Here is a 24,891-nt window from a genome sequence, read left to right on the forward strand (position 1 = left end):
GGGATTTGGGTAGGGTTGGGGCTTTGTGGGGAAGTGTCGGGCCAGGCTTTGGGGAGGCAGTTGGAGGTTTGGGAGGTCCGGTGGCGGGAGGGTGAGAGGGGTCCCAATGGGGGGAGTAATCAGGGATGGTGGGGGGGACACATATGGGAGTTTGGGGGGCGGGTGAGGAGATTCCTGTGAGGTAGGGATCAGTGCTACCCAGTTAGCGTCCCAGAATCTAGAAACGGTTTTAACTTTTACAGGGTAACTATTGATGGAAGCAAGTCAGAACAATCCAAAATTTGCGATTTAGATCCCAATATTTGGATGGTCCCCAGTGCAGGGCAATTATCCAGGGAAGATCTTCACTTCCCAGGCAACTGCCTTCCCTATCTGGAAATGTCTGGGGTGTGGGGGTGCAGTTTCCAGCGCATCTTTGGGGTATGCCCACCCCTCTCTCTCCCACCCTCCCACCGCCACCCAGATATGACACCCGGGAGCCTGGAGGTTACGGCCATGAATTAGGAACAGGGGTCGGCCACTCGGCCCCTCGAGCCTGCTCCACCATTCAATAAGATCACGGTTGATTTGATTGTGAGCTCACCCCACATTCCTGCCCTACCCCCCCCCCCAATACCCTTTCACCCCCTTGTTAATCAAGAATCTATCGAGCTCTGCTTTCAAAATATTCAAAGACTGCTTCCATCGTCGTTTGAGGGGGAGATTGCCTGAGACTAGCACAAAGGGTCACAGTCTCAGGGTACAGGGTCGGACTGAGATGAGGCGAAACCTCTTCATTCAGCGGGTAGTGAGCCTGTGGAATTCTCAACCACAGAAGGCTGTGGAGGCCAGGTCATTGAATGTATTTAAGAAAGAAAGAGATAGATTTCTAGACCTTGAAGGTCTCGATGGGTATGGGGATGGAGCGGGTGTGTGGCATTGAGATAGAGGGTCAGCCATGATCATACTAAACGGCAGATCAAGCTCGAAGGCCGAATGGCCCTCGCTGGCCCTATTTTCTGTTTCCAAGTCTCACGACTCTCTGAGAGAAAAGAATTGTCCTCATCCTTGTCTTAAATGGGCGCTTGCTTATTTTTAAACTCCTCGTTCTGGAGATAAATCAGATTCTCACATTGTCACATTGCTGTTTGAGGGAGGGTTCTCTGTGCAAATTGGACGCTGCGTCAGCAATGAAGACATTTCAGAAAATACTTCATTGCAAATCACGTTGGGAGGTGGTTAAAGGTGGGATATAAAGGCTAAGATCTTCCTTTGCTCTTTAAGACTATGTTTGTAAATGAAGGCAGGCATTGGTCATCTGTCCATTAGTTGCTGTTGAACGCAGTAAATTGAAAAAACTGAAAGTTCCTTTTCACTCCCTTCACCTTTCACTCAGGTTATGAAAGCCAAATTAGGGTGTCACAGCATCCTAGGGAAATCACCGCGTCAGTTGGAATGACGGCCACGATCGCTTGCGAGGCGTACAACCACGAGAGAGCACCCGGCCACACGGACATGTACTGGTACAAAGGAGAGGAGCGGGCTCATCCAATCCTGACCTTCTCGAAAGACTCTGAGTCCCTATCCACTCAAGATGGCCGCCTATATGTTTCTGGCAATATCTCCAAATTCTACAACGTCCTGGTCATAAACAACCTGACAATGAGCGACTCTGCAGTCTACGTATGCGAAGTATCAATCTCCCTACCTCCTCCTCACGTGGGTGAATACGGAGAAGGAACTAAATTAACGGTGCGCGGTGAGTAAAACAGACACAATTGTCTCTCAATGACTTCCTATGGTGGGTTTGCTCAATGCACGTTTCATGTTTGATAAATTTTCAGTGCTATTTAGTTGGGTGATGGACAAGTGAGAATTTGGCAGAAGCGGATGTTACCAACAGAGATCTTGATGAACTGGTCTTACAGGTGGGATGGTTTTTGGATTGATGAGACCAAGGCTGAAGAACTGAGGAAAGAAAATGTGGGAAACACATGATGGTGCCAGCCCCACCCTTTAACCGCCCCACCGTGTAACATATAAAAAGATCTCTTGTGCGTGACAAAAAAATTAAGTTGCAAAGGAAGGATTCAGGAAATTGAGCCTCTCTCATGAGGAGGGGACCTCAGGGTAATCCAACTGAAGTTTTCAAGGTTACAATAGATGTTGGAAATCCGATTCTCCAGTATGTTAAGTCGCCACAGTCCCAGATGACCATAGGCTGCTTTCCATCCCAGGCAACTGTGGTGTTGGGCGTTCTGACACACAGATGAGCCAACACGGTTGTATATGGTACAACGCTATTTTATTTAAACTTTCTATGTACAGTTTTGTCTTGATACTCTGCACGTGGGGATTCCCTGTTTGTGATCTTGAAACAGGTCTTGTCCGTGTCTTTGTCCCCAGACCTACTGTCCACTAGGTGTCGTGTTCGTGCTTTTATGTGGTTGCTGTCTTTGTGTGTGATTGGTTGTGGTGTTGTGTGCTCTGATTTGTCTTTTGGTGTGTCCATCATGATGTGTGTGTTTGAATATCATGACATCCCCCCTTTTTACAAAGATATGTGCCTACGTGGTAATAAATATGATCGCGTCGTGAGTGCATCTAAGAGTGTGTGTGTGTTGTGTACAGCATGTGCATATGACGTAACTATTTACATGGGGCGATGTCGGGTGCGTCACATGAACAAGGTTGTACCATAACAGAACATGAATGCGAACGAGAAAAAAAACTTGAACAGTGGTCCAGTCAGACGATATCTGGAACGATAAACAACAACAGGTTATCATACAGAATTGTGTAACTTGTTAGACATATGAACGGTGTTATAAGTCCAGTCTAATGGGCTTGCGACGAGTTCGGGTTGACCGCCTCAAGGGTGGGTCAAGAACCACCGGCTGATGTGCAAGCATGGCCATGGGTGGCGATGGAGAGGGCGTGATCTGCGGCAGCTCCACAAAGTCATCCTCGGAAGCCTGTTGAGGATCTGGCGTGTGCGTACTGTGTGGCTGCGAGCGTGGAAGTCGGCGAAGCGCGCGCCGATTGCGGCGACGCACTGAACCATCCGGCATGCAAACCAGGAACGAGCGGGGAGCCACATGTCGGAGGACTTCGGTCGGTGCTGACCAGCCACCATACGGTTGATGGACGCGTACTTTGTCTCCGGAGGACAGGAGGGGCAGGTCCGTCGCTCGTGTGTCGTACTGACTTTTCTGGTGATCACGCTGCATTTACATGTTCCGAAGAACCGCCTCATGGTCTGTTGTCGGTGCCAGGATGGACGGTACCGTCGTCCTGAGGGAGCGACCCATTAGGAGCTGCGCTGGCGAGAGACCCGTGGATAGCGGGGCCGATCGATAGGCCAGCAAGGCGAGATTAAAGTCCGATCCGGCAGCAGCCGCCTTGCACAGGAGCCGCTTGGCAATGTGGACGCCCTTTTCAGCCTTCCCGTTCGACTGTGGATGTAGAGGGCTGGATGTCACATGAGTGAAACCATATGCTGCGGCAAAGGACGGCCATTCACGGCTGGCGAAGCAGGGTCCATTGTCTGACATGACAGTCCTTGGAATGCCATGGCGAGCAAATGTTTCCTTGCAGGCCCCAATGACTGCGGACGACGTCAGATCATGGAGAGGCATGACTTCCGGGTAGTTTGAGAAGTAGTCTATAATAACGATGTGATCTCTGCCGAGCGCGTGAAATAGGTCAACACCCACCTTCGCCCAGGGGGACGTCACCAACTCGTGTGGTAGAAGCGTCTCCGGAGGTTGCGCCGGCTGAAACCTCTGACAGGTTGTGCAATTGAGCACCATGTTGGCTATGTCTTCATTAATACCCGGCCAATATACCGCCTCTCGGGCCCTTCGTCTACATTTTTCGACACCCAAGTGGCCTTCATGTAGTTGATTAAGAATCATCTGGCGCATGCTGTGCGGAATAACAATCCTGTCTAATTTCATAAGGACCCCGTCTATGTTGGTAAGGTCATCTCGCACATTATAAAACTGGGGGCACTGCCCTTTGAGCCACCCTTCCGTCATGTGGCGCATCACTCGCTGTAGAAGGGGGTCAGTCGCCGTCTCTGCGCGTATGTGGGCCAGACTTGGATCATCAGCTGGCAGATTTGCTGCTGTCAGAGTTACGTGTGCCTCAATTTGACGCACGAACCCCTCCGCATCTGGTGGTATGCTCACTGCTCGGGAGAGCGTGTCCGCCATGATGAGATCCTTCCCCGGAGTGTAGATCAGTTCGAAATCATACCTCCTGAGTTTAAGTAAGATGCGCTGAAGGCGAGGGGTCATGTCGTTCAGGTCTTTGTTAATGATGTTGACCAGGGGGCGGTGGTCAGTTTCAACCGTAAATCGTGGCAGACCATACACATAGTCGTGGAACTTGTCCAGTCCAGTTAACAAGCCCAGGCATTCTTTTTCTATTTGCACGTAGCGCTGTTCGGTAGGGGTCATGGCTCGTGAGGCATATGCAACCGGGGCCCATGACGACGTGCTGTCTTTTTGCAGGAGTACCGCTCCAATACCAGATTGGCTGGCGTCTGTTGAGATCTTTGTAGGGCGAGTCGTGTCAAAGAACGCCAGCACTGGTGCCGTGACCAGTTTGTGCTCGAGCTCCTCCCATTCCAGCTGATGCGATTGCTGCCAGTGGAATTCTGTTGATTTTTTTACGAGATGGCGCATATTCGTTGTATGAGAAGCCAGGTTGGGAATGAACTTCCCAAGGAAGTTGACCATGCCCAGGAATCTTAGGACAGCCTTCTTGTCAGCCGGCCATGGCATGGCTGTGATGGCGCTAACTTTGTCTGCATCGGGACGGACCCCTGATTGTGAGATGTGGTCCCCGAGGAATTTCAGCTCCATCTGGCCGAAATTGTCACGGCTGAGACGCAGGCCATTTTGTCGTATGCTGGTGAAGACACGTCGTAGACGATGCATGTGTTCCTGCGGAGTGGTGGACCAAATGGTGATATCGTCCACATATACACGTACCCCTTCGATGCCTTCCATCATCTGCTCCATAATGCGGTGGAAAACTTCAGATGCTGAAATGATGCCGAATGGCATCCGGTTGTAGCAGAATCTGCCAAAAGGGGTGTTGAACGTGCATAGCCTTCGGCTGGCCGGGTCCAATTGGATCTGCCAAAATCCTTTGGACGCATCCAATTTGGTAAATATTTTGGCTTGCGCCATCTCGCTGGTGAGTTCCTCTCGTTTCGGGATGGGATAGTGTTCCCGCATGATGTTGGTATTCAGATCTTTAGGATCTATACATATGCGGAGCTCGCCAGAGGGCTTCTTTACACAGACCATGGAGCTGACCCATGGCGTGGGCTCCGTGACCCTGGATAGGACCCCTTGGTCCTGAAGAGCCTGCAGCTGCAACTTGAGGCGGTCTTTGAGTGGCGCAGGAACCCTGCGAGGTGCGTGAACGACAGGGATGGCGTCCGGTTTGAGTCGAATCTTGTACGTGTATGGCAATGTCCCCATGCCTTCAGAAACCTCCTGGTTGTGAGCAAGGAGGGAATGGAGATTTGCGTGGAACTCAGCATCCGGGAAGTCGGATATCTCATCTGGAGAGAGAGACATAATGCGCTGTACCAGGTGAAGGACCTTACACGCCTGTGCGCCCAGTAACGAGTCTTTTGATGAGCCGACAACTTCGAAGGGGAGTGTGGCCGTGTGCATCTTGTGAGTTATCTGTAGCTGGCAAGATCCTATGGACGGGATGACGTTCCCGTTATAATCAACCATCTTGAGCCGGGATGGCGTGATGGGTGGTTTGACCTTCATGGCCTGGAATTCAGAATATGCAATCAGGTTGGCGGATGCGCCGGTGTCCAGACGGAAGGTGACGCGCGATCGGTCGACCGTCAGGGTGGCACACCACTCATCGGCTGGATTGATGGCATTGACCTTGTTGACATCGATGACGGAAACGCGGAAGGCATCCTGGTCATCTGCATCACTTAACTGGAAGTCTTGATGCGTGGGCTGGACGGTCCTGACTTGTCTGCGAGATTGTCGGGGATGTGCAGGATCCATGGGTTGAGCCGAACGACAGTGGGCAGCATAGTGGCCCATCTTGCCACATCTGAGGCACTGTCGGTTTTTAGCAGGACATTGCCCTTTTAAGTGTACAGCTCCACAATTGCCGCACGTCATGACGTCACGGCGTTCGTTGCGCCACTGCGCATGCGCAGTGCGATCTTGCGGTGGGCGCGCCTGCGCAGTGCGTCCCTCGATGTGGCCATTATCTTTGGCGCGCACCAGCGCAGGATGACCGCGAAAAGCGCGGGAAGCGGCCGCTGTCGTCCGGGCCGTGGGTCGGGAAGTAATTGACGGCCTGGATGCGTTCGGCGTCGTGGGCGGCCTGGCTTGCCGATTCGACGGCTGGGGACCCCCTCCGTGCCAACTCGGACGCCTGAAATCGGGCAAAACGGCAGGTTGCATTCTCGTGGAGGACACAGGCTTCCACAGCAGACGCTAAGGTGAGGCTTTTTATTTTAAGAAGCTGCTGGCGTAGGCCACTGGAGGCAACGCCAAAAACAATCTGGTCCCTGATCATGGACTCTGTGATGCTGCCGTAACCGCAGGACTGCGCTAGAATTCGGAGGTGCATCAAAAAGGGTTGAAAAAGCTCCTCCTTACCTTGCAGGCTTTGCTGAAAGAGGTATCCTTCAAAACTTTCATTCACTTCAACATTAAAGTGCTGGTCCAGTTTGAGGATGACCGTGTCATACTTGGATTGGTTTTCGCCTTCTTCGAACACCAGTGAGTTGAAGACGTCGAGGGCGTGCTGACCTGCGTAGAAGAGGAGCATTGCAATCTTCGTTTCATCTGAGGCACTCTGTTTCTCGTTGGCTCGGATGTACAGGTCAAATCGCTGCCTGAAGAGCTTCCAATTGGTACCTAGGTTCCCCGCGACTTGCAACGGCTGCGGTTTGTCGGTGCGGTCCATGTCCAGAATGGCAGGTTAGTTGGCAGGTATCGATCCACTCCTGTACCATGTGGTGTTGGGCGTTCTGACACACAGATGAGCCAACACGGTTGTACATGGTACAACGCTATTTTATTTAAACTTTCTATGTACAGTTTTGTCTTGATACTCTGCACGTGGGGATTCCCTGTTTGTGATCTTGAAACAGGTCTTGTCCATGTCTTTGTCCCCAGACCTACTGTCCACTAGGTGTCGTGTTCGTGCTTTTATGTGGTTGCTGTCTTTGTGTGTGATTGGTTGTGGTGTTGTGTGCTCTGATTTGTCTGTTGGTGTGTCCATCATGATGTGTGTGTTTGCATATCATGACAGCAACATCCTGGTGAATCTCCAGAGCAATCACATCTTTCCTATAATGTGGCGATCAGAATTGCACACAGTACTCCAGCTCACCTCACCGAAGTCCTATACAGTTGCAACTTGATCTCCCTGCTTTTGTAATCTATGTTTCGATTATTAAAGGCAAGTGTCCCATATGCCTTTTCACCAACCTATTAACCTGCCCTTCTGCCTATGAGAGATCTAGGGACAAACACGCCAAGGTCCCTTTGTTCCTCAGAACTTTCTAGTGTCAGGCCGTTCATTGAATACCTCCTTGCCAAATTTCTTCGTCCAATGTATATCACCTCACACTTTTCAGGGATAAATTCCATCTGCCTCTTATCCGCCCATTTGACCATCCCATCTATATCTTCCTGTAACCCAAGACACTCAATCTCACTGTTCACCACCCGGCCTATCTTTGTAACATCCGCAAGCTTTCTGATCCTATTCCCCACTTAGTCATCTATGTTGTTTATATAAATGATGAATAATAGGGGGCCCAGCGCAGATCCCTGCTGGACACTGGCTTCCACTAGACCCTGGCTTCCAGTCACTAAAGCAGCCTGCTGCCATCACCTTCTCTCTCCTGCAACAAGGCCAATTTTGAATCCACCTTATCAAATTACCATGTATCCCATGTACATTTACCTTCTTTATAAGTGTTATGAGCGAGGCGTTTTCAGAACCCCAAAATGTACCATGGAGTTCAACCAACCTCGCCCTTTAATGTATTTGTTGCTTTTCCGAGCACACGGCTTGTTCCCGAGGTGTGGGATTACAATTATGGGCACGTGGGTTTTTAAACACAAAACACTGTTTATTCCATGAACTCAACTTAACATGTTAAATAAACATTGGATCTCTTAACACCCCTTACTTCCAAGATAACTCAGAAAATATTGCTACAGTAAATAACTCCTTAAGATGTTCCTTCAAACTTCGAAGAGGCTTAACGCCTTTAAACAAAATCACATCAGGTTAAAGGCTTCACTATTATAAGTTTATATCACCCAAATGATCCAGAGATAGTCTTTCATGGGAGAGATCCAACTCCCTGCAAAACACAGACACACACACGAGCTGTTTTTTCCAACTGGCTTTCTACTTTTAAACTGCTCTCAGCCAAACCAGCCAGGCACTTTTCAAACTGCTTTTTAAACTGAAACTAAAAACCTGCAAAATGGCTGACCTAAATCCCAGCCCCACCCACTCTCTGACATCACTGTTTTCTTAAAGGTACATTGCTTACACAGCCATTTCTTAAAGGCACTCTTGCATGACAATAAGTCTTTCATGTGGGACCTTGGCTGAAATCCTTATAAACTACATTGACTGCACTACCCTTAATCTACACACCTGATCACTTCCTCCAAAAAAGGTCAATCAAATTTGTTCAGCATGACCTGCCTCTGACAAAGCCATGATGATTATCCCTGATCAAACCTTGCCTCTCCAAGTGGAGATAATATAATAATAATAATCTTTATTGTCACAAGTAGGCTTACATTAACACAGCAATGCATATTCCGGTGCCTGCTCGGGTACACTGAGGGAGAATTCAGAATGTCCAGGTCACTTAACAAGCACGTCTTTCGGGACTTGTGGGAGGAAACTGGAGCACCCGGAGGAAACCCACGCAGACACGGGGAGAACGTGCAGACTCCACACAGGCAGTAACCCAAGCCGGGAATCGAACCTGGGACCCTGGAGCTCTGAGGCAACGGTGCTAACCACTGTGCTACCGTGCTGCCCATATAGATTGTCTCCTTCAGAATTTTCTCCAATCATATCCCTGCCACTGCGTGACTCTCACTGGTCTGTAATTCCCTGGTTATTTCTACAACCCTTCTTAAATAGCGGAGACACATGAGCTGTTCTCCAGTCCTCTTGTTACCTTATTACCCCGTCCTCTGTGGAGACTATTGAGGGGAATAGTCAGGAGGAGGATAGATGTTTTTTTTAATTCATTCTTGGGATGTAAGTGTCACTGGCAAGGCCATATTACCCGTCCCTAATTACCCTTGAGTAGGCCGTGGTGAGTTGCCTTCTTGAACCACTACAGTCCATGCGGTGTAGGCACATGCTGTTAGGGAGGGAGTTCCAGAACTTTGATCCAGCGACAGTGAAGGAATGGTGATACACTTCCAAGTCAGGATGTTATTTGACTTGGAGGGGAACTTGTTCCCATTGCAACTGTTGGCCCATTCTTCTGGGACAGAAGCCTGGGTGTGGAAGGATTGTCTATTGGAAAGGCAGGCTTATTGGGCCTGATGGTATTTTCCGCTGCTAAAATCTCTTACAATTTATTTTCAGAGTCAAATACATGCGAGACATCGAAGGCCTCCAAACAGACATGGGAAAGCATTGTTTTTCCAGCCATTTTAATCTACAGTCTAGTTGTCACTATAACGATAGCAGTACTTGGTGTAAGTAATTTAAAACAATTTTTTATTGCAATCATTCGCAGTTTTATTATAGAATTTACAGAGTCTGCACTGGCTCTTAGAAAGAGCACCCTATCCAAGCCCACACCTCCATCCTATCCCCATAAACCTAGTAACCCCACCCAACACTAAGGGCAATTTTAGACACTAAGGGCAATTTAGCGCGGCCAATCCACCTAACCTGCACATCTTTGGACTGTGGGAGGAAACTGGAGCACCTGGAGGAAACCCACGCACACACGGGGAGAACGTGCAGACTCCGCACAGACAGTGACCCAAGCCGGGAATCGAACCTGGAGCTATGAAGCAATTGTGCTAACCACCATGCTACCATGCTGCCCTGTCACGCATTTGTGTGTTGCTATCAGGGGATACAGTCAGTATGGTTCACTGTCCACAATGGAATTTACAGTAACAGCTGTGGTTTGCTGGGTAGCACTCTGACCTCTGAATCACAAGGTTCTACCTTGAAGTCCCACCCTGGGGCCTGAACACAAATCACGGCTGACCCTCGGGTTTAGTGCTAAGGGAGTGCTGTACCGTCGGAGGTTTTCATCGAGATGTTAAACTGAGGCCCAACTGCCTGCTCGGGGGGGGGGGGTGCAGAAGCGCCCATAAAAAACATTTCGAGGGAGAACAGGGGCGTTCCCCTTTGTCTCCTGGCCTCAATCAACATCACGAAACAGATAATCCCGGTTATTTTCACATTGCTGTTTTTGGGAGCTTGCTGTGCGCAATTTGACTGCCCCATTTCCGACATGGCAACGTCAAAAAGAACTTAATTGGCTGTCAAGCGCTTTGAGACATCCGGAGGTTGCGAAAGACTCTGTATAAATGTGTGCCTTTTACAACATTTTATTTGCTCCTTGCCTCTGCTTATGCTCCACATGAGTTACTTCCCAACTTACTTCGTTTCATCCTATCAACATAACCTTCTAATCCTTTCTCCCTTATATGTTTATCCAGCTCCCCCTTGAATACAATTGTGCTATTTGCCTCAGTGACTCCATTTGACAGTGAGATCCACATTCTCACCATTCCCTGAATAATGAGGTTGCTCTTGCATTTATTATCTGATTTAAGAACTGTTATAACATGCCGGGATCCTGTTGGCTGGGGACATTTGGTTATCCCATGTTGTATTTTCGGAAATATGAGCTCCCTCAATGTGTTGGGGGCGGGGAAACCATTAACCTTTCAGCTGTGTAAATAGAGCTGGTCAGTGCGGTACTGGCCAGAGAGAACCAGTCGTGAATTATTGGTGTTGTGTACATATTGTTGTAAATAAAGTTACTTTCTGTTTGACACTACAAATTCGTGCTGGATTCCTTGTGGCCCTCACACAAAGAACATAAGAAATCGGAGCAGGAGTAGACCATGGGGGCCATCGAGCCTACTCCACCGCTCCCTACGGTCATAGCTGATCTTAGGCTTCAACTCCACTTTCCCACCCTCTCCCCATATCCCTTCATTCTCTGAGAGACTGGAAATCTGTCTATCCCAGCCTTAAATGGTGGAGGTTTCTGGGTTGGGGAATTCCAAAGGTTTGCAAGCCCCTGAGTGGAGTAATTTCTCCTCCTCATCTCAGTCCTAAATGGTTGGCCACTTATCATAAGAACATAAGAACTGGGAGCAGGAGTAGGCCATCTGACCCCTCGAGCCTGCTCCGCCGTTCAATGAGATCATGGCTGATCTTTTGTGGACTCAGCTCCACTTTCCGGCCCGAACACCATAACCCTTAATCCCTTTATTCTTCAAAAAACTATCAATCTTTACCTTGTAAACATTTAATGAAGGAGCCTCAATTGCTTCATTGGGCAGGGAATTCCATAATTCACAACCCTTTGGGTGAAGAAGTTCCTCCTAAACTCAGTCCTAAATCTACTTCCTCTTATTTTGAGGCTATGCCCCCTAGTTCTGCTTTCAGCCACCAGTTGAAGTAATCTCCCCGCATCTATCCTATCTATTCCCTTCATAATTTTATATGTTTCTAGAAGATACCCCCCCCCCCATCCTTCTAAATTCCAATGAGTACAGTCCCAGTCTACTCAACTTCTCCTCGTAATCCAACCCCCTCAACTCTGGGATTAACCTAGTGAATCTCCTCTGCACACCCTTCTGGGGCCAGCACGTCCTTTCTCAGGTAAGGAGACCAAAACTGAACCCAATACTCCAGGTGTGGCCTCACTAGCACCTTATACAATTGCAGCATAACCTCCCTAGTCTTAAACTCCATCCCTCTAGCAATGAAGGACACAACTCCATTCGCCTTCTTAATCACCTGTTGCACCTGTAAACCAACCTTTTGCGACTCATGCACCCGGACAGCCAGGTCCCTCTGCACAGCAGCATGTTTTAATATTATTAATATTAAATTAATAATATTTTAATATTATCCTGAGACTGTTTCCCAGGTTTCCAATTCCCTGACCAATCTCTCGGTATCTACCCTCTCAATCCCATGGGAATTGTGAATATTTCAGTGAAATCACCTCTCGTTCGTCTAAACTCCAGACAATGTAGGCCCAATTTACACAGCCTTTCATTAGAACAACCCTCTCACGCCATGAACCAATCGAGTGAAGCTTTGCTGGACAGCCTCCCAAGTATATCCTTCCTGAAATGTGGAGACCAAAATTGCACATAGTTTTCCAGGTTGCAGCTTGCATTTATATAGCGCTGTTAAAATAACAAAACATTCCAATGTACCTCATAACTTTATAAAACAAAATCAGACAGCAAGCCCTGTGAGAAGATACTGGTCAAGGAGGTAGATTTTAAGGAGTGTCTTAAAGGAGCAGAGCGAGGTAAAGAGGCAGATCCCTCTGGCCTCGACCAGAGGTAGAGAGGCAGAGAGGTTTAGGGAGGGAATTCCAGAGCTTTGGGCAGCTGAAAGCACAACCACAGGCCGGGGAGCCATTAAAATCGAGGATGCACAGAATTAGAGGTGCGCAGATATCTAGGGAGTGGTGGGGCCGGGAAGGTTACAGAGATAATGAGCGGTCGAGGCCAGAGGGATTTCAAAACAAGGCTGGGAATGTTAAACCTGAGGCATTGGCAGACCGGGGGCCAATGTAGATCAATTATCATAGGGGGGGGGGGGGGGGCGAAATTTGGTGTGACTCAGAAGACAGGCAGCAGGGCTTCGGATGAACATCCATAGAGTGGGTGTTAGGAGGCGAGGGTGGAGAGCATTGAAATAAGTTGAGAGGAACCAAGGACGTGATTGAGGGTTTCGGCAACAGATGAAGAGCTGAGGCAGGAGAGAATGTTTGAAGATTGGCTAGCTCGCGTGAAATAGAGGGTAGGCATAAATCAGTCCTTGTCTGGTTGGCAGGATGTGACGGGTGGTGTGCCACAGGAATCAAGTGTTTGAAATGAAATTAAATTAAATGAAAATCGCTTATTGTCACAAGTAGGCTTCAAATGAAGTTACTGTGAAAAGCCCCTAGTCGCCACATTCCAGCGCCTGTTCAGGGAGGCTGTGACGGGAACCTTTTACCTCAACCTTTAGCCTCAACCTTTTACAATTTATGTAAATAATTTGGTTGGAGGGACTGAAGGTATGGTGAGTAAATTTGCTAACGACACAAAGATAAGTAGGATAGTGAGTAGTGAAGAGGATGGCACGGTAGCACAGTGGTTAGCAATGTTGCTTCACAGCTCCAGGGCCTCAGGTTCGATTCCCCGCCGGGTCACTGTGTGCGGAGTCTGCACGTTCTCCCCGTGCCTGCGTGGGTTTCCCCCGGGTGCTCCGGTTTCCTCCCACAGTCCAAAGATGTGCAGGTTAGGTGGATTGACCATGCTAAATTGCCCTTAGTGTCCCCCCCCCAAAAAGGTGAGGTGGGGTTCCTGGGTTATGGGGATAGGGTGGAGGTGTGGGCTTAGGTAGGGTGCCAAGGGCTGGTGCAGACTCAATAGGTCGAATAACCTCCTTCTGCACTGTAAATTCTGGGAAATCTATTAAATCTAGGACGTAAGGAGGCTACAAAGGAATACAGATAGGTTAAGTGAGTAGGCAAGAATCTGGACAATGGAGTATAATGTGGGAAAATGTAGAATGGTTCAATTTGGTGGGAAAGATAAAAAGAAGCTTATTATCTAAATGGTGAGGGATTGCAGAGCCCTGAGATGTATTAATCACAAAAGGGTAGTACGCAGGTACAGCAAGTAATTAAGAAAGTTAATAAAATGTTATTTTTTTTGTGACAGGAAGTGAGGAAGTGATTAGAAAATTAGGGAGATTATGGGCAAGATTCACCCAAAAGGGATCAACGTCCCATCGCGAGCGCGTTTAGCCTCGTGTTTTGGGGCACTCGCAGGGCCGAGAAACACACGGCTATTCAACGCAACTCGTCTGAACAGGGAACGCGCAGCCGAGGCCGCACATAGCCCCGTTTTTTAGCGGAGTGCTCTGTTCGCCGCAACTCCCCATTGTAGCTAGAGGTCACTTTTTTAGCAGTAAGCCTCACTCTAATGTGCAGATTGCAAAGGTACCTGAGGCTTTGGGATTCAACGCCTACCCCTCGCAGACCTCGGGCGAGCGTTGTTTGGTACTGGTCCCCGTTTGTGGGGCAGCACTCGTGGGCCTCTCCAAGGGGTTCCGAGGCCCCCAGCTGCATGCCCTTTGGGCAGGGGGGTGCCCTGGCACTATTTTTAAATAGCGCCCCAATTTCCGAGGCCCCCGAAAGAATCCCCGATGCCCCAATGATGTGCGGGGGGAATCCCTCTAGGAAGTCCCATCTAAGGGTTGAACCGGCAATTGCCCAGAAGCACTAACTTCCTCGGGATAATGACACTGGGCTGGGGACCATCAGACAGGAGCAATTTAAAATCGCCTACTTGATAGTTTAGCATTGCTGCCTCACGGCGCCGAGGCCCCAAGTTCGATCCCGGCTCTGGGTCACTATCCGAGTGGAGTTTGCACATTCTCCCCGTGTTTGTGTGGGTTTCGCCCCCGCAACCCAAAGATGTGCAGGCCACGCTAAATTGCCCCTTAATTGGAAAAAATTAATTGGGCACTCTAAATTTATTTTTAAAAATGTTTATCCCTGATAGTTGCTCTGAAAGGGTTAAAACAAAGAACAAAGAACATCTCGGCGCAGGAACAGGCCCTTCGGCCCACCAAGCCTGCGCCAATCCAGATTCCTTATTTTGACCTACTACTTATTGCCCAAACGATCTGAACCCTCCATTCCCCACCCGTTCGTATGTCTATTCGGATACATCTTAAACGTTGCTATCGTGACTGCCTCCATCACCTCAATAATAATAATCTTTATTGTCACAAGTAGGCTTACATTAACACTGCAATGAAGTTACCATGAAAAGACCCTAGTTGCCACATTCCGCTGCCTGTTTGGGAGAATTCAGAATGTCCAATTCACCTGACAGCACGTCTTTCAGGACTTGTGGGAGGACACCGGAGCACCCGGAGGAATCCCACCCAGATACAAGGAGAACGTGCAGACTCCGCACAGACAGTGACCCAAACCAAGAATCGAACCTGGGACCCTGGAGCTGTGAAGCAACAGTCCTAACCACTATGCTACCATGCCGCCCACTGGCACCACGTTCCAGGCACCCACCACCCTCTGCGTGAAAAACTTTTCCCGCGCATTTCCCCCAAACTTTCCCCCTCTCACCTTGAACCTGTGCCCCCTTGTAATTGAGCCTCTCATCCTGGGAAAAAGCTTCTGACTATTCACCCTGTATACCTCTCGTAATTTTCAGACTGTAATCAGGTCTCCCCTCAGCCTCCGTCTTGCCAACAAAAACAATCCGAGTTTATTCAACCTCTCCTCATAGCTAACACCCTCCAGACCAGGCAATATCCAGGTAATCCTTCTTTGCACTCTCTGCAAAGCGTCCACGTCCTTCTGCTGGTGACCAGAGGGAAAAAATCATTCCTAACTCCAGAGTAACTAAACAACCAGACCCAGCCTCGCACAGGGCACACCCCACACACATGACCCCTCCAGGGGTGCCATCACGCCACCCCACCTCCAGCCCGACTGTAAGAATCTTTAACTGATGGGATCTTAACCTGTCGAACTACACCAAGTTTGGGGGTAGCTTAGTTGATGAATCAAAGTCCTGGCGCAATACGACAAGTTGTAAGATTTGTAATATTTCTGGACTATGCCAAGTTGTTCGATTGCTTGTATTATTCGACTGTGTAAAGTTGAAGGAATTTATATCATTTCCACTATATGGTTACCAGTAGCACTTTGCGAATACTGGGACTCAGCAGAAATTTGCAGTTAAAACTTCTCAGGTGCCAAAAAGAATTGTTTTATTTGTAGTCGCTTGATTACAATTTGAAAGTCATTTAAAAGGCAATTCGTAGACAAATCGAAGCTTTCAGAGAATTACAGACTTGGGGCGTCATTCTCCGACCCCCCAGCGGGTCGGAGAATGGCCGTTGGCCACCGTGAATCCCGCCCCCGCCGGTTGCCGAAGTCTCCGGTACCGGAGATTGGGCGGGGGCGGGATTCGGGCCGCGCCGGTTGGCGGGCCCCCCCACTGGATTCTCCGGCCCGGATGGGCCGAAGTCCCGCCGAGAAATTGCCTGTCCCGCCGGCGTAAATTAAAGTAGGTATTTACCGGCGGGACAAGGCGGCGTGGGCGGGCTCCGGGGTCCTGGGGGGGGCGCGGGGCGATCTCATCCCGGGGGGTGCCCCCACGGTGGCCTGGCCCGCGATCGGGGCCCACCGATCCGCGGGCGGGCCTGTGCCATGGGGGCACTGTTTCCCTTCCGCCTCCGCAACGGCCTCCACCATGGCGGAGGCGGAAGAGACTCTCCCCACTGCGCATGCGCGGGAAACTGTCAGCGGCCGCTGACACTCCCGTGCATGCGCCGCCCGGGGATGTCATTTCCGCGCCAGCTGGCGGGGCACCAAATGCCGTTTCCGCCAGCTGGCGGGGCGGAAATCCCTCCGGCGTCGGCCTAGCCCCTCAATGTCGGGGCTCGGCCCCCAAAGATGCGGAACATTCCGCACCTTTGGGGTGGCGTGATGCCCGTCTGATTGGCGCCGTTTTGGGCGCCAGTCGGTGGCCATCGCGCCGTTGGGGGAGAATTTCACCCATTATCTTTTTTGCTTAGGCAGACAGCTCGAAAGTAACTTTTAAAAGGTCAAAGTCTGGCAGTGAAACATGAAAAGAGAGAGAGAGAGCTAATCTTCAGCTAAACTCAAACTCAAAGTCAAAAGTACACTCCATCATTGACACAGACTGACAGAACCCACGTGGGGACTGTGCCCCCACGGCACAGGCCCGCCCGCGGATCGGTGGGCCCCGATCGCGGGCCAGGCCACCGTGGGGGCACCCCCCGGGATGAGATCGCCCCGCGCCCCCCCCAGGACCCCGGAGCCCGCCCACGCCGCCTTGTCCCGCCGGTAAAATGGAGACTATTAAGGACAAAACTGACTAAACTAACAGAAAGACAACACAACACAAAGACCCTACAGAAAGACTCACTGACAGAATCAAAGACAGAAATTAAGGACAGACAATACACAAGACAACACCCTAAAATGGCGGGCGGAAACTTTTCAGTTATACACTTTCATATCTGTCTTAAGTCATCTAATCACACCCCAATATAATCCTAATTGGTTTGGGTTAGACTCAAACACATTTGATTTGATGGCAAGCCGTCCATCTTCAATGTGCAACATCAGCTTTTTAATTGTTTCATGTCTACATGTTATGGAATGTGATATTCTGCTAATCTTTACCAGCAATAGACTGTTTTTTAAGCGAGCTTAGCTGTTATCTGCATTGTGGACAATGGTGCCTTCATGTTGCTATGGTATTCAGACCTTGTCCTTGACAATTAGCACAAGCAGTGTCAAATTGTTTTGCAACTGTGCTGTTTTAATGTCACACTGTCTTTGAAAATATGCATTTGCCAGAACAACGGACTTCAGTAAAAGTGAATTATGCTGTATAAATGGGTATTTAAAACTGGGGCCTAATATTTATGCTTAAACAGCTATCTTTTACCTATACTAGTTGTATTCGAAATACCTGACTTCTACACCGACCCAAACCCTGCCCCCCCCCCCCCACCCCTTCCTTTTCATTGTCCCTTTAAACCCTCCCCTTTATAGAAGCTATTGCTATAAAAAGAGACCTCTCTGTGCCCCAGTTACTCTTCGCCCCAGTTACTCCACATTGATGCCGCCGGGGGTGTACTTCGCTGCTCCTGTTTCACCCAGCCTGAATGAGGAAGGTCGGATGAGGCAGGGGCTTTGGAATCCCAACGAAGGTACGTCCGTCGAGATTGGCGATCCCCCCGGAGATTTCACTCTGAGGGAAGTTACAGGCTGTAGTTAACATTTCAGATCGGTGACCTTTCATCAGAACTGGGAAATGATAGAAATGTCGCATGTTTGAAGTGAGGGAAATAGGAGAGAGTGGACAAAGAATAAAAAGGAAAGCCTGTGATGGGATAGCAGAGGGGAGACATTAAATGACAAAAGAGTTGATGGTCCAGGGGCCAAAGGGAGTGATAATGGAACAAGTAAAGAAACAAAAGCTTTTGTCTCGAGGAGGTGTGAACGGCAGAGTAGTGAACAGCTGCTTCCTGAAAGAGAAAGCAAGAGGGAAACCGAAACATGGCATGAGAAAGGAAAGAAAATGGGGACAGAGACTGAAACTGCTGAATTCAATGTGGAGTCCAGAAGGCTTAAAGAGTCCAATGGAAAGTTGAGATGCTGCTCCTCAATCTTTGGTTGAGCTTCATTGGGACCCCGAGGCAGGTCGAGGACAGCGAGCTCAGTGTGGAAGTAAAGTGTAGAATGAAAGTGACAGGGGATGGACATCCAGCCTCGTACAGCGGATCACGGGCAGCTCTGGACACTTGTTCTGGTGATTAACATTAGAACCTGGAGGTACTAAGAAGGGTGGCAGGGATAATCCCGGGAACTACAGGCCGGTGAGCCTTACTTCAGTGGTAGGGAAATTACTGGAGAGAATTCTTCGAGACAGGATCTACTCCCATTTGGAAGCAAATGGACGTATTAGTGAGAGGCAGCACGGTTTTGTGAAGGGGAGGTCGTGTCTCACTAACTTGATAGAGTTTTTCGAGGAGGTCACTAAGATGATTGATGCAGGTAGGGCAGTAGATGTTGTCTATATGGACTTCAGTCCGCCTTGTGGAGTTGGACGTGCCTACGGAGCAGGACCGGTCCTGGAGCTGCGAGCCAAGTCGGGAGCGATACCCCGGAAGTGGACTTCCTGGGGAAGGCAAAAAGACGTTCATGGGGTGTGTTATTTGCAGCGGTGCACAGTAGTGACCGGATGGAGTGTATTGCATCAGGGTGGACCTCCTGCCAGCGAGAGGCTGGGAGGTTCCTAGACCGTAGGGCCAGTTGGACGGCCCTCCATACCGTCCCGTTCTCCCTCTCTACTTGCCCGTTTCCCGGGGGTTATAGCTGGTCGTTCTGCAGGAGGCGATACCACTGCTGAGCAGGAACTGATGCAGCTCATCGCTCATGAATGAGGATCCCCTGTCACTGTGGATGTAGGTGGGGAAGCCGAACAGAGCGAAGATTGTGTTGAGGGCCTTGATGACGGTGGCAGACGTCATATCGGGGCAGGGGATGGCGAAGGGGAACCTGGAGTACTCATCGACCACACTGAGAATGTACATGTTACGGTCGGTGGAGGGGCGGGGCCCTTTGAAATCCACACTGAGGCGTTCAAAGGGGCGGGAGGCTTTCACCAGGCGCGCACGGTCCGGCCGGTAGAAGTGCAGCTTGCACTCCGCAGACCTGGCAGTCCCTGGCGACTATCCGTACTTCCTCAACGGAGTAGGGTAGATTGCGAGCCTTGACAAGATGGTACAACCGTGTGACCCCCGGGTGACAAAGGCTGTCGTGTAGGGCCCGGAGTCGGTCTACTTGTGCGCTGGCACATGTACCTCGGGATAGGGCTCTGGGGGCTCGTTGAGTTTGCCGGGGCGATACAAGATCTCATAATTATAGGTGGAGAGCTCGATTCTCCACCGCAAGATTTTATCATTTTTGATCTTGCCCCGCTGCGTGTTGATGAACATGAAGGCAACCGACCGTTGGTCAGTGAGGAGAGTGAATCTCCTGCCGGCCAGGTAATGCCTCCAATGCCTGTAGCCACCTGGGTTGGCCAAGTCCCGATTTAAAATGGAGAACAGCAAAGGCTGAAGGGAAATTCAGCCAACACAGGCAGAAACCAGCAGGTGCAAGTTACTGTGTATTAAACTCTGCAAAAGCCTAGACAGCATCGATACAAGCAGCCATCTGCATAATAATGTAGCAGCCATCTACATACTAATAAGCGATCCCTGGGAACAATCGCAACATTTGGGATAAACAAAGCTAAGCCAGACTCCCCGGCGCCAGCAGGAGCCGACACAAAAGAGGTTAACGGACACCTCAAGACCGCCCATCGATCAGGGAACCGCTCCAGTATTGGAGAAATCGAACCAAGCGATTGGAACAAAGTCCAATCACTTGAAACCAGGTACAGGGTCCGCCCCAAAAGGCGGGAAGCCCCTCGGGACTATAAAGTTAAGCCCCCAAGTTCAAATCGTTCTTCTTGACCAGGTCACTCAGCAACGCGAACCAACCCTTGACAGTGACCGGTACAGCTGCCGCCGATATCCATTAATTCTTAAGTCAACGCTCGCTACGAGATAGGCGCTCCGAGCTACCAATCTGTACCAATTTCGAATCCCGCAGACTCAGAACCCGAACGAAAGGCCATTTGTTCCCCTGACCTGGTGGGCCAGTCCGAAGTTAAGTATAGGCCTGTTAGTTGTAGAAGTAGCTGAGAAGTAGAATTTGTGCATGAGTAGCGATTACTGTGTATAATAAATGTGCTTTGATTTGAATCTTACTAATCGGTGTATTGAGTTATTGATCATTACTTGAACTTGAACCTCATGGCGGTATCATAAAGACACCTGGCGACTCGAGAGTAAAGGTTATAAAACAGAGCCAATTGAACCAACCAAAAGTTAGCAACATGCCGCACAGCTTCAACGATAGCTTGGGCCTCTTTTTCGACGGACGAGTGCCGGATTTCTGAGGCATGAAGGGTGCGGGAAAAGAATGCCACAGATCTGCCTGCCTGGTTGAGGGTGGCGGCAAGTGCGACATCTGATGCGTCGCTTTCTACTTGGAAGGGCAGTGTCTCGTCTACTGCGTGCATCCCGGCCTTGGCTATATCAGCTCTGATACGGGCGAAGGCCTGTTGTGCCTTGGCCGTAAGGGGAAAGTGGGTGGACTGAATGAGTGGGCAGGCCTTGTCCGCGTAGTTTGGGATCTACTGGGCGTAGTAGGAGAAGAACCCCAGGCAGCGTTTGAGGGCCTTGGGGCAGTGTGGGAGGGGGAGCTCCATGAGAGGGTGCATGCGGTCGGGATCGGGCCCCAGAACTCCGTTCTGGACCACATAGCCGAGGATGGCTAGGCGGGTTGTGCTGAACACGCACTTCTCCTTGTTGTCGGTGAGGTTGAGGAGAGTGGCGGTGCGGAGGAATCTAGCAAGGTTGGCATCGTGGTCCTGCTGATCATGGCCGCAGATGGTGACGTTGTCTAGGTACGGAAAGGTGGCCCGCAAACCGTATTGGTCGACCATTCGCTCCATCTCCCTTTGGAAGACCGAGACCCCGTTAGTGACGCTGAAGGGAACCCTGAGGAAGTGATAGAGACGACCGTCCGCCTCGAAAGCAGTGTATGGACTGTCCGATTTACGAATGGGAACTGGTGGTAGGCGGATTTTAGGTCTATCGTTGAGAAGACCCGGTACTGCGCAATCTGATTGACCATAACAGATATGCGTGGGAGGGGGTACGCGTCGAGCTGCGTGTACCGATTGATGGTCTGGCTGTAGTCCATGGCCATTCTGTGCTTCTCCCCAGTTTTAACGACTACCACTTGAGTTCTCCAGGGACTTTTGCTGGCCTCGATGATGCCTTCCCGAAGCAGCCGCTGGACCTCGGACCTGATGAAGGTCTTGTCCTGGGTGCTGTACCGTCTGCTCCTGGTGGCAACGAGTTTGCAATCCAAAGTTAGATTGGCAAAGAAGGAGAGTGGGTCGACCTTTAGGGTCGCAAGGCCGCACACAGTGAGGGGTGGTAGGGGCCTGCCGAATTTGAGGGTGAGGCTCTGGAGATTGCACTGGAAGTCCAGGCCTAGTAGTAGTGCAGCGCAGAGATTAGAGGCGGAAGCCGCTGAATTCTATGTCCTGGACCGTGAGAGTGACCGTGCTGAACCCCCGGATCGGGACGGAATGGGATCCGGAGGCCAGGGAGATTCTTTGATTGGTGGGGTGGACCGCAAGGGAGCAGCGCCTTACCGTATCCGGGTGGATGAAGCTTTCGGTGCTCCCGGAGTCCAGCAGGCAAAAGGTCACGTGGCCGTTGATTTTCACCGTAGTCGAGGCGGTGGCCAGGTGTGGACGAGACTGGTCGAGCGTCATCGAGGCGAGCTGCGGTTGGTCGTCGCTGGCGTCCGAAGATGGAGGGAGTGGGGGGCTCAGGTCGTGGAATGTTGTCGGCGTCCATGCCCCGTGGGGAAGACAAGATGGCGGCGCCTGAAGATCCTGCGGGGGACAAAATGGCAGCGCCCATGGACCGCACATTGCGGGGGGGAAGATGGCGGCGGCCCCTGGCCGCTCACGGCCCTGGGAGATGAAGATGGCGGCGCCCACTGGCCGCGCGTGGCCCGGGAGGTGAAGATGGCGGCGCCCACTGGCCGCCCGTGGTTCGGGACGAAGATGGCGGCGCCCATTGTGTGTGGGTCAGGGGGGAGGGGGCGATAGCGGCGACTGCGCGGGCCTGGCACACCTTGGCGAAGTGCCCCTTTTTGTTGAAAGCCTTGCAAATGGCAGCACGGGCCAGGCAGCATTGGCGAGGGTGCTTCTGCTGGCCACAGAAGTAACATCGGGTACCCCCGGGGTGCGCAGATTGGCATGTGGCGCAGGCGTATTGGCTGGGTAAAGCCCCGGCTGGGGCGGCCGTTTGTGGGGTCCACGAGTGATAGGAGGGGTGGGCAGCGTGGCCGGAGGGGTAGGCCTGAGCATTACGTGAGGCGACTGTCATGGAGAGTGCGAGCATCTTAGTCCCTGCTAGGTCGAGTGTGGCCCCCTTCAAGCAGCCTTTGGCGAATGAGGTCCGACCCAATCCCCGTTACAAAAGCATCGCGCATAAGGAGGTTAGAATGTTCGGTGTCCGTAATGGCCTGACAGTCACAGTCCCGGACGAGTGGGATTAGGGCCCGCCAGAAGTCTTCTATCGACTCACCAGGGAGTTGAGAGCGAGCGGCGAGTACATGCCTGGCGAAGAGTGTGTTCGCTTTCTGTGCGTAGTTTTCTTTGAGGAGCGCCATGGCGTCCGTGTAGTTCAGGCGTCCTGGATCAGCGGAAACACGCTGGAGCTCAACCTTGAGTACAGGATCTGTATCTTCTGAGCCTCCGTCAGAAGGGTGGTCGCTGAGTTGATGTATGCCTCGAAGCAGGCTAGCCAGTGATTAAAGTCCTTTCTGGCATCGCTCGATTGCGGATCCAGCTGCAGGCGATCTGGCTTGATACGGAGGTCCATCTTATAGAAAATCTTACTGCAATAAATTGATGCACGATAAATTGTACAAAGACTCAGGTTGGATACAACTGTGGCTTTATTGCAGTAAGATGCGTGGCCTCCCACAGCAGCTGATGAAATGGCTGCTGAATAGAGGACACACATATTTATACTCCTCCTACTGGGTGGAGACAGCAGGCAGGGGCTACCGGTGAACCTGTAGTACAGGTCCTACCTTACATCCCCTAATACAGGTGCAACAGTGGTTTACCACAGAACCAAATGTTGCCACGCAGTCGTGTGTGTACAGGGAGTAGAGTAGGGGGCTAAGTACGCAGCCTTGCGGGGCCCCAGAATTGAGGACTATTGTGGACGAGGTGTTGATGTTCATTCGTACTGATTGTGGTCAATTGGTCAGAAAATAGACGATCCAGATGCAGAGTGGGGAGCCAAGTCCTAGGTTTTGAAGCTTTGATATGAGCGTGGCTGGGATTATGGTGTTGAAGGCGGAGCTGTAATCAATAAATAGGAGTCTAATGTAGGAGTCCTTGTTGTCGAGATGCTCTAGGGATGAGTGTAGGGCCAGGGAAATGGTGTCTGCTGTGGACCGGTTGCGGCGGTATGCGAATTGCCGTGGATCAAGGCGTTCTGGGAGTATGGAGGTGATGCGCTTCATGATCAACCTCTCGAAGCACTTCATTACGACTGAAGTTAGGGCCACTGGTCGGTAGTCGTTGAGGCAAGTTGCCTGGTTCTTCTTTGGCACTATTTGGCTTTCACACCATTTTTGAAACAAAATGCACTTTTCTGCTGAAAGTGCGATGTAAGTTTCCCCCGAGACAATGCTGAGGTATTACGATGCCAGGCTGTTCCAACAACACATAATAATAGAAAAACAAACGATACTACACCCCCACAGATCATCTGGTGTTTATAATCATTCCCATATGAAGCACATTATAAATTTTAAGCTATTTGTCATGTTAAGCGGTGGCGAAATGTCGGGGAAATGGGCCAGAAATCTGTTCAAGTCACTGAATTTTCGACAACTAACTGTAGGTTTAATCGACTGTTCTTTCGCTAGGAACATGGGGAAGATGTAAAGGGAACAAACAAGGTCATATGCTCTCCGCCTAACCGGATTTCCACATCCCTGGACATTAGGCAAGGCGGAAGAGCGCACAACGGGCGGGATTCTCCGTTTCTGAGACAAGCTGGCGCAGGATACGTGAAGTTCGACAGCAAAACTGGCACCTCACCAGGACTCTGCTACTGTTGAGGGGCTCGCACTGGAACACAATCGATTCTAATGAGAAACGGGGCCGGATTCGCCGGATTCGCGATTGACACTCGGGAGGCTGCAAGCTGCAGTCGCACCTACACACTGTACTCCTCACACACATTCACCCAGCCCAACAAGACGGCAGCAAGACGCGCAGACTCAAGATTCATGGATGCCGAGCTGGTCACCCGCCTGGGCACCGTGGAGGAGAGGCGGATGACCCTGTACCCGGCCCAGGAAGGAGGCTGGCAGCTGCCACCATTCACTGTGCCTTGGTGCAGGTGGCAAAGGCG

At 50.7% G+C, this 24,891-nt stretch overlaps 1 gene segment (V, D, J or C); it reads left to right on the forward strand.

The window, feature by feature from the left end:
• LOC140392095 (T-cell receptor beta chain V region CTL-F3-like) overlaps positions 1 to 24,891 on the forward strand; it is a 50,364-nt gene that overhangs the window by 17,741 nt on the left and 7,732 nt on the right. The window contains 2 exon segments of the V gene segment in view: positions 1,376 to 1,738; positions 9,622 to 9,734. Of these exon segments, the coding sequence occupies positions 1,376 to 1,738; positions 9,622 to 9,734 (476 nt within the window).

Source organism: Scyliorhinus torazame, chromosome 15 (assembly GCF_047496885.1).
Source record: "Scyliorhinus torazame isolate Kashiwa2021f chromosome 15, sScyTor2.1, whole genome shotgun sequence".
NCBI classification, from domain to species: domain Eukaryota; kingdom Metazoa; phylum Chordata; class Chondrichthyes; order Carcharhiniformes; family Scyliorhinidae; genus Scyliorhinus; species Scyliorhinus torazame.